This window comes from Pteropus alecto, unplaced genomic scaffold (genome assembly GCF_000325575.1).
Source record: "Pteropus alecto unplaced genomic scaffold, ASM32557v1 scaffold71, whole genome shotgun sequence".
In the NCBI taxonomy this organism is placed as follows: domain Eukaryota; kingdom Metazoa; phylum Chordata; class Mammalia; order Chiroptera; family Pteropodidae; genus Pteropus; species Pteropus alecto.
The window spans coordinates 11,395,864-11,406,573 of record NW_006433024.1 but is presented as its reverse complement, the minus strand read 5'-3'; the positions used below and the strand labels follow the sequence as shown (position 1 = coordinate 11,406,573).

The 10,710-nt window shown below is 32.5% G+C and overlaps 1 protein-coding gene across 1 annotated transcript in view; it reads right to left on the bottom strand.

The window, feature by feature from the left end:
• PDHX (pyruvate dehydrogenase complex component X) overlaps positions 1-10,710 on the bottom strand; it is a 58,351-nt gene that overhangs the window by 11,829 nt on the left and 35,812 nt on the right. The window contains exons 7-9 of the mRNA XM_006908031.3: positions 9,445-9,592; positions 4,017-4,075; positions 699-857 (exon numbers count right to left, since the gene is read on the bottom strand). Of these exons, the coding sequence (XP_006908093.1) occupies positions 699-857; positions 4,017-4,075; positions 9,445-9,592 (366 nt within the window). The remainder of the gene's footprint in view (positions 1-698; positions 858-4,016; positions 4,076-9,444; positions 9,593-10,710) is intronic.

The following is a 10,710-nucleotide window of genomic DNA, read 5'->3' as shown; positions in this document are numbered from 1 at the left end:
AATAAAAATCACTTATCTAAATGAATCTGAAATGTTCAATGCTAACACTTCAAGGCTTGTGATATTTCTGCCCTCAAAACACCCTTAGAAATTACTGAGGCTGTCAAAGCTGATCTACTCCCTGTATTCCTGCCTGTGCAACATGATGTTTTTAGTGAAATCAGATTCTTCCATACTGGAGTTACAAAAATGCTTTAAAAAAAGAAATGGAAAAATAAAGTACTTTTGCTTCTGGAATACTAAGTACGAGGGTCTCAATTCTAGAAAGGAAATGAGTAAGCTTTTAAGAATAAAATGATGTTAACAGTGAGGTCTATCCATTATCACTTTCACAGAAATATAGTTTCAACTTAAACTTTAAAATCTGTCTAAAATATTATCTTTGGAGTTGAATTCTAAACTTTGGGAAGTAAAGAATGTGTCTATAAATTGAATACAGTTGTTATTTATGTTATCCCTAAATTTCTGAATGTTAAATATTCTTAAAATGGGTCATACCTGGATACCTCCTTAAAACCTCATATACACAAATGACGATCACTTGGAAACACACACACACACACACACACCTGTATATATATAAATATATATAACTATATACAGATATACATATATCAATCATAGAGTAACCAGATCATGTCAAGACTTTATCAGAAAGTAAATGCTAACATTTTGGAAGAACAGTATTTAAGGCATACCTTTACAGAGTCAGCAATTTCCTGTAAACCCTTAGCAGCAGCATCTTTTATGATTGGTGTAATTAAACCTTTATCTGTTGCCACAGCCACTGAAATATCAATAAAGGGCAGTTGCTTTGGGCCCTCTCCATCCCAGCTTACATTAACACTGGGCATTTGCTAGAAAACAGAAATAGGAAAAAAACATGTTAACTAAAGAAGCAGTTTTAGACCAAGGTGGTTACAAAAAATAAGTAACATTATTATGCATATCTGAGAGTGAATATAGCTAGACAGAAGGAAATAAAAATTCAGTTTGAAAAAATGATTTGGATCTCTGTGTTAAATATCTTTTATGTTTGGGAAGAATAATTAAACGTACCATCTTTTTTGAAGCAAGCCTAAGGAAACTGATGAAGTACATATTTTGATTTCTATATCATGGTTTAAAAAGAGGCTCCCTTTGTTAAACCTGATTGCTAAGAAGTGTTAGACCATTTGCTATATGTCCTGCCTCAATATTTGACCAGCATGACCTTGAGGAGAATAGGAGAGGGAAGAAGGGTGGTGACGTTCACCCACTATGTCCCTGCGGCAGGAAGGAAGCCTGACTTTCTAGCACAGCCCTGGCAGACATGAGCAGGCCCTTAAAAATGACTTCCCTATTTAAGAGAGATTTCCTAAACATATGATATATCCTACATGTTAGCATTTATAAACATATGATATATCCCACATGTTAGCATTTATCTATTTAATATACATATAACTACACTGAGGAAGAAAAAAACCAGACATACTGACTATGTGCCTGGAAACAAGGTGCACTGATAATGCTGCCAAATATCACAGAAGAAAATGATGCTGAAGAATAGAAATCAAAAACAAATTTCTCTTCTTGAAAATTCTTTGCTTTCTGTAGAATAAGATCCAAGTCTCCCTGTATGACATGTAAGCACAGCAACCCACAATGTGGTTTTACCTACCTACCTAACTTGACTTCTGACCAATCCCCTAAGATCAATTTTCCATTTTACTTGGGCCTCTCACTGTCATACTGTGCTCATTTCCATTTCATCACTTTTAAAATGTCCTTTTCACTTCTCCATCTTTCAAAGCTCAGTTCATTCTTTCAACAATGCCTTTATGTCAAAATAATAAACAATGAAGTCCAAACCCCTCAGAAGATTTTAAATTCTTCTCAGACAATAGTAAAGAGGAAAAAAACCCTGCACACAAATAAAGAATATTTGGCAAATAAATTTAATTACAAAGTTATGTAACAAAAACTTATGGAATATAACCTAAGTTGCACTCAACAGGAAATTTGTAATCTTAAATCATCTTATTGATAAAAAATAATTATAATGAATTACACATTCGCGTTTTCTACCAAAATATCTCTAACCAAAATAAACCTAAGGAAATGAAGGAATATGTAATGAGTCAACATAAAAAAGAGGATATAAATATGAAAAAATAAAAACTAGACAGGTACTGATGGCATTAATTATAAGAAACAAATTTAAATGGCTCAAGGCTAGTAAATTTGGGAATACAGATAAAATGAATGACTTTCTAGGAATATAAAAGTCTCCAAAACTGATTCAAGAAAAAGCTGAAAATTAAACAGCTTACTAATTATGGGGGAAAAAATGAGAAAGTTGCCAAAGCTCCCTCCTCAAAATAGGACTAGGTTCAGATATTTTTACTGGTGAATTCTGTAGAACTTCAAGAAATAATCTCTATAATACTGAAACAAGCACAGAGAAAGGAAAGGAAAAAGGTATACAAATTCATTTTAGTGAAGCCATTGATTTAAAAAAAAAAGCCTGACAAAGCTAGCACAAAATTTAAATTATAATTACTATGGGTCCAGATACAAATTTGTGAAATGCAGTATTAACAAGCAGCTAATGACTACTAGAGATTCACTTAAAAAGGGCAAAAAATAATTCATAATTAGAAAATCATTAGTATAATTCAAAATATTATTTGGTCAAAAGACAAAAGCCATGTGAACATTTAGATAGGAACAACTGAAAAGGGTATTACCTTTAAAATTCTTTATTATTGTGTTGTTCAAGAAAAATAAATTCCTTATAAATGCACTTTAATTACAGCACTTACTAAGCAGTGATCCAGAAAAATGGCCCAGTTGTAGAAAGAAGGCATGCCAGAAAACTGCAGAGCAGGAAGTCGGGAAGCCTGGGCTTCGCATTTACATCTCCAATCAGACACCTCCACTGTTCGCCTGCCTTCCTGCCGCCTCCACTGGGACACTATCAGGCTTCTCAAACTTAATACACTATGTCCAAAGCCCAGCTCGAGATTCTCTGTCTCAAACCTGCTCCTTTCTCATTTTCCCAATCTCAGTACATGGAAAGCTCTATGTGTTCCATTCCTTGGGCCAAAATCCTCGTCTTTCTTTCTCTCACATCCCACATCCAATCCATCAAAAATCCTACTGGCTCTGCTTTTGAATGTAACCCAAATCTCCACTTTGCAGCAGCTTCATTGCTACCACCTTAGTCCAAGCTTCTGTCACCTGTTACAGCCTCCTGAGGGAGCTCACGGCTTCAACCCTTCTCTCCACAGGCTGTATTCCACACAACCACGACGGCGGGCTCTCCTTTTTCTCTTTAAGATATAAGTCGGATCATGTTAGTCTTTTGCTCATAACCCTCCAAAGACTTCCTTCTCATTCATAATAAAATCCCTAGCCCTTCCCATGGCCACCAAGGCCTCATGTACTTCTGGCTGCCCTCGACTCCATCCTCTTTTTAAAATTCTGAATCTCATTTCCTACCCTTGGCTCCTGCCAGCTCCACTCTAGCATACTTTATCTTCAGTGCCATGTCTCTGAGTGACGCGCCCGCTCCTCACAACTCCGTCTTCAACAATCTTCTAGCAGACATCTGCTTGGCTAACTCCTAACATCCCTAGTTATTCTGTCCCCTTACCCTGCTTTTTGTCCTTAGCACTTTCACTATCTGATGTATATCTGTTTGTCTCTCCCAACTAGAATATATGTAGAGAGCAGAAAACATGAGACTTTTATTCACTATCATATTTCTAATGCCTAGAAGCATATTTAGCACAAGCTAGGGGATCAATTAGTATTCGTGGAATAAGTGGTCTTTACTTTGCTATAATTAGTTATAAGCCCTTTTGATTCTTAGTTTCTTTATTTGTAAAACTGAGTTAGTAAGATCAAATGATAGAATGTTTTTAGAAATGAAATTATAAAATGTGACTTTAAGAGTTCTAGTTACCATATAAAAATCCAAAGATGTGAGGCTACATTAGAGGCCAAAATTATCGAGGTTTGCTACTTACTCTAAGGGTGACGGCTGCTGCCTTAATGATAAAATCATTTACTGATACTTTAAGGTCACCTGAAAGAAAAACAAGAATATTAAAGTTAATGCTCATAATAAACTTTAACACTGACCATTTCAAACTTGTAAATTATGGACTACACTGACAAACAATGATGAAAAACTATAGGTTTTTGTTTGTTGGCTTGCTTAGTCAGTAAGGATTTCCTAATCAGAAAAACTTGCATTTTATGAGGTCCTTGATAAATAATATTAACCATGAATGTAAAAGTCTACTTCTGGGCCTTGATTACAATTTTTTTAAATTGCTCAGATATCATACATGAGAACTTGCAAGATACATCATAAGCACAATCAGAAAGAAAAGAATCGACTCCTATGTCTCTGAAGACAAATGGTCTTTCTGTGGTTTGTATAACCAGAAGTTTATGAAATGATTCATTTTTTTCCCTCTTTTCACATGTCCTTTTTCTGTGTATGCTTTATAATATACTGATTACATCAGAACAGTGGTACACATAGTTACTTTAAAGAAACATATATGGGAGTAGCTCAAAAATTTATTTTTACTACTGAGGTAAACGACAAAAAATTTAAGATCACTGCATTAAATAAGAGCTGCTTTTAATTTATGAAAACAGGATATAGCATATGCCAACGATGAAACAATGTTAGCGTAGGTCCTAGTGTAATGATGAATAGTTTTATGATGAATCCATTTGAATTAATTTCCTTCCAGTATACATAATGACTTTAAGATAAAGCTGAGGTCCCCTCCCTCCCTACAGAGCTGATCATAATGAAAGCATTTGATTTATACTTTTGCTTTTCTCAGTGGATATGAAAGTGCTGGAAAATTTAAACTACACTTGATTCTTTATTGTAAGAGCTTTATGATCAAGATCAAGTCAATGGTATGTGGCAGGATTCACGAATCCTGTTATTATAGTATCATGGAATTTTGCATAAACAACAGCTCATTCCAAAGGCATGCTGGAGATTTCAGAAAGAGATTAAGACGCATTACCATAAATACTACAGAACTGTCAATGGTAACTGTCAGCTGCTCATTTAGTTCATAGCTTTTCTAATTCAAATGTCCAGAAACACACAATTTTTTTTGTTGTTGTTAAAAACCTCTCTAGAAATAGAAACATAAATGGATTTCCAGTGATAAGAAACTTTTAATGATAACCCATACAAAAGGCTAGGGTCTGCATAAATTCAAATATGTGGACATAATATAATCTTTTAAAAACTCATTATGCTTACTTCTCATAGCTCCCTCAGCTGGTGATTTCCAAATCTACCGCCTGAGTCCATAGACCTCACTTAAAATTCTCTGCCCCAATCAGACTCGAACATTTAGTATTCTTCGGTTGATCACTTTTTTCATCTTAAAACACCATCTCTTATTGGCTTCTTTGCCACTATATGCTTCTGGTTTTCTTCTTCTCTATCGTTAAGTAATTTTCAGTTTCTTCCTTTGAATGTACCCAGGTGAGAACTTTCAGTTCCATGGTTTTGATACCATTTATATGATAATGATTCCTCCAATTCTACCTCTAATCTTGATGTATTTGGAGCTTCAGACTTATATATCCAATTTTTACATGACACTTCCACTCACATGACTACTAGGCATCTCAAATCTAACATGTGCAAAGGAAATTTTTTCAAGTTTATTTATTTAACTCTTTATTACAGATATTTTCAAACATACAAAAAGGAGAGTGTTGGTGACACTTACTAAGGAGAGAGTAAAAAACAGTTTGTATAAGAATATTGGACATTCTCATTTGCATATTGTATAAAAGAAAGTGTGGAACATGTTTATAGAATGTTACATATCATAGCTTAATAGAGGAGTGGAGATACATAGGACACACAGATAATGTGGGCTCTTTGAAGAAACACCAGAAAATTCCTAATTGCAAGGACATATAAAACCTGGATCATGCAAAGATATTACACTAATTTATACCTCCACTAAAACAGTACTGCGTCCTGCCTCATGAGAGGTTAAAAACCAGGGAAATTAACCCATAATAACCTTTATATCATAACTGAACACGTATGATTTAAGACCTATAAAGGGAACTTCAATGGTTAACTTTTTGAATATTCATCACTTGCTCTGAAATAGCTTTCCACTTGGTTCTTCGAACTTTTAAAAGCTGTCAGGTTTTATTCTTATGTAATCTTGAAAGACTATATCTAAACTGATTTATCAGTCCTGCTTTCACTTAGGATGTAGAACGCCACAAGAGAAAGTTATTCTCATCCTAACAGGGCTGGAGGAAATACAGGGTAAACAACAAAATCATAACTTCCTTGAGACTTTTAGGGAACTGAGTTAGGAAACAGGTGACCTGAATGTCAGAGAGTGATGATTCCCTCCAAGAAAAGACAAGCACAAAAAGTGATTAACCACTGTCTGAGTATGGGAAAGTATAAAACAGAGTATGGGCTGACAATGTGCATAAACATACGGGAAATATGAGCAGAGAGATAAAGACAATAAAAATATTCCAATGGTAATCTAGAGGGAAATACCACGTTATCAAAAGTAAAGATTTTTTTTCATAGTCAAGCTTCACAGACTTAACACAGTAGAGGGGAAAAAATCAGTGAAACTGAAGCTAGGTTGATTTTCTAAAGCAAAAAACATTATGAATATATTCTGGGGCTTTCATCACGTGTCAAAGTAAAACATGAAAATAATAGCATTATTTTCATAATGCTATTATCATGCTATTATTTTTAGGAGGAGGAAATATAGGCAAATTGTTGTAAGGTTCTTACATTATACATTAAGTGGTGTAATAAAAATTTGAAAGTAGACTGTGATAAGTTAAAGAATTATATTGTAAATACTATCTAAGGGAACCCACATAAGAGGAGGAGAAATAAAATTGAGAAAAGTAAAATAAGATCAAACAAAAAGTAAGTAATCTAAAAGGAGACAAGAAATTAGGAAAAATAGGAAGCAATGGGACAAACGAAAAAGGACAAAAAATGGTACAAATGATAACAAATTGTACAAAGAAAAAACAAAGGATAAATTCATTAAATGTGAGTAGTTTAAACATCTTAAATAAAAGACAGACTGTAGGACTGAATAAAAAAGCAAGAACTATACGCTTTCTCCAAGAATCCAGTTTGAATATAAAGATCTAGATAACATTAAAAGTAAAAAGATTTTAAAAAGTATAATGTAAAACACTAATAAAAAAAGCTGAACTGGCTATATCAATATCAGATAAAGAAGGTTTGAGGATAAAAAATATTATACCAGGAACAGGCAGAGACATTACATGACAGGTCTATTCATCAACAAAACAAAAAAAATCCTAAATGTATATGTGCCTAATAACAGATCTTTAAAACACATGAACCAAAAACTAATAAAACAAAAAGGAAAAAACAGATAAATCCACAACTACAATTGGGAGTTTTTAATGCTTTTCCTTCAAGAACTGATAGAACAAGTAGATAGGAAATCAGTAAGGCTACAGAAGACATGATCAACACCATCAACCAACTTCAACTGTCATTTATAGAACACTTCTCAAAACAAAAGTAGACTATGCATTCTTTCCAAATACTAATGAAACATTCGTCAAGCCTGACCTTATTATAAAATAAATCTCAGCAGATTTGAGAAGACTTAAATCATACCAAGTGTGTGTTCTCTAAACACAATGGAGTGAAACTAGAAATCACAAAAGAAAGTGGAAAAGTCTCCAAATATTTGAAAATTAAACTTACACTTGTAAATAATTCAAGGATCAAAAAAGAAATCACGAGTGAAATTAGAAAATATCTTGATTTAAATCAAAAGGAAAATAAAAACATACCAAAATTTATGTGATACAGTTAAGAACTGCTTAAAGGAAACTTAAAAACATTATATGCTTATGTTAGGAAAAGGCAAAGTTTATTGATTTCAGTTTTCACCTTAAGAAACTAAAAAAAGAGGAACTAATTAAATCAAACAAAGGAAGAAAATAATAAAGACGAGAGCAGAAATCAATGAAAACAAAAGTATGGAAACAATTAACGAAATGAAATGCTGGCTCTTTGAAGAGATCAATAAAATTGATAAACCTTTAGCTAGAGTAATGAAGAAAGTTAGAAAACACAAATTACTAATATCAAAAATGGGGACATCAATTCAGATTATATAGATGTTAGATATATAATAAAGTAATACTATGAACAACTTTATGCCAATAAATTGGTAACTTACATGACATAAATTCTTTGAAAGACACAAAATACCAAAGCTCAATTAAGAAGAAACAAGATAACTCAGATCTATCTAAAAAATTGAATTCATTGTTAAAAATATTCCCATAAAGAAAGCCAAAAGCTTAAACAGCTTAACTGAGAAATTCCACCAAACGATTAAAAATAAAAGCAATTCTACTCAAACTCTTCCAGAAAATAAAGGCTGAGAAAAACATTTCCCAACTCATTGGGTGAGATCCAGTAACACACACGAAAAAATCTCAGTAAAAGAAAACTACAGGTCAGTACTTCTCATATGCACAGATTTAGATTCTTAGCAAAATTTTAAAAAATGGAACCAAGCAATTATGAGAAAACTGATGATTAAACGAGTTGTATTCACTCATGAATGAGGAATCACTCATGTAAACAAGGTTGACTCAACATTTGGAAATTAACAAATAAAATTCACCATAGTAACAGACAAGGAAAAATAATCTCAAAAGATGTACAAAAAGCATCTGACAAAATTCAACAACCATCTTTGCTAAAAATCTCAGCAAATTAGAAATGTTTCCTCAACCTGAAAAAAAAAATCTACAAAAACCTACAGTTAACATTGAAGATTGAATACTTTCTCCCAGGATTAAGAATAAGGCAAGAATGTCTATTTTTACTACTTATATTCATCACTGTACCAGTGCAATAGTGCAAAAAAAATGAAATAAAAGTTATACAGATTGGAAAGAAAGAAACAACACATCAGTTCATGCTAAAGATTCTTATGTTTTCAGTAACCTTAGTTTCAATTGATTTCGGGGAGGAATATTACAAATTTAATAACCTAAAATGCACTTTGAAGAAATTAAAAAATAAGAACCTGTATCAAGAAGAGTGATATCTAAGACAAAATTTATAATATGAAATATGCTTAAACCAGTTTTGGATTTTAAACTTTCTAAAACGTTAAGGACTGCTTTCTTCAGGTATCATACCAAAAAGTATGATTTATTCAGTACTACAGAACCAATTTATTTCTTATAGGAAAAGAGAACTAATTCTTTTCCCTAGCATTAAATATGCCCGGATGATGAAACTGAAATAAAAAGCTACAAAATGTACATTTCATAAGTAAAGGATTTCACATGATAGTTAGCACGTGTATTGCATTAAGTAAATTCAACTTTACTAACCTTTGATCAGATTCTGTCTAACTTTTAAGACAGCTCCAAGGTCACAATCAGCAGTAGCATATGCATGAGGTACAGTACTTTTAGATTCAGTTAACCTCTTGGCAATAACTCTTCTAATATTGCTAGCAGGGATTTCAATGAATGTGCCCTGCAAAGAAATAGCAATCTGTCCATTAAACCAAAAAAAGGAAGGGAGGAAAAAAAGAAACTTCATAATGGAAATCCAGTCTCAGGTACTTAAGATAATAATGATTAATACAGGAAAAGTACAATTAAAAATTCTTATTATAAGGAGGAATGCAAGAAATTTGAGGAGCTTTAACTTTATAACATGAGACTGTAGAGAAAACTTTATAGTTAAATGACTGTAGAAAAAATTTAAAAATTCATGGTTCAGTTGTGAATGGGACATCTTATATGTTTAAGATAATTAAGAACTCTAACAAATCATGAATTCTCCCATGAATGTGTGTGCATGCATATGCACATGTGCACAAACACACACACACTCCCAGAGATTCCACCTGTAAATAACTTTTGTTACAAACATCATTTCTTAATAAAACTCAAGCAGTGAATAAATCGACAAACCAAATAAAAGCAATTCATACTTATAAAAAGACATAAAATAGAAAAAGATGATCAAATATACTGTATAATCTGCCAAATTATTTCTATTTTGGTTTGTCATTGTAAAAATCCACCTGTGTTCCTTATTTCCTAAAATTCATAATATAAAGTATGAATGAGATAATAAAATCTTCCTGTAACTTTACTGTAGTTTTTCCATTCTGTTTCTTAAACCTCTAACAAAAGCATGACAAATCTTAAACTATATCTAATTCAATCTTTGTCCTTTATTCCATCCTGGGACTGGGTTACAATAAATTCATGATAATACAAACAGGCAGAAAGTACAGCTGATTCATTTTTTTACAAATGTTCTCTTATGGAATTAAACATTTTGTTAGCAAAGTACTCGATCAAATAGAATAAATGCTCTCTACAGACCATAAAAATTTGAAAGTAAGGTTTATCTTCCTAATTTGAGTAACTTAGTTTTTAAAGAAATAAAATTTGATTACACAGAAACTTTTAGTGTATGTAGTCATGAATGTACATTTAAAAAATCTGTTTCCTATGAAAACTGTACTGTTTTCAATTCTTTTAAAATATTATATTGATATTTCCCCCTGCCCCCTTTAATTCCACCCGCTTCCACCTCTGACTTATGGATGTTGCAGTTTCCCTTTTTTTAAAGAACTG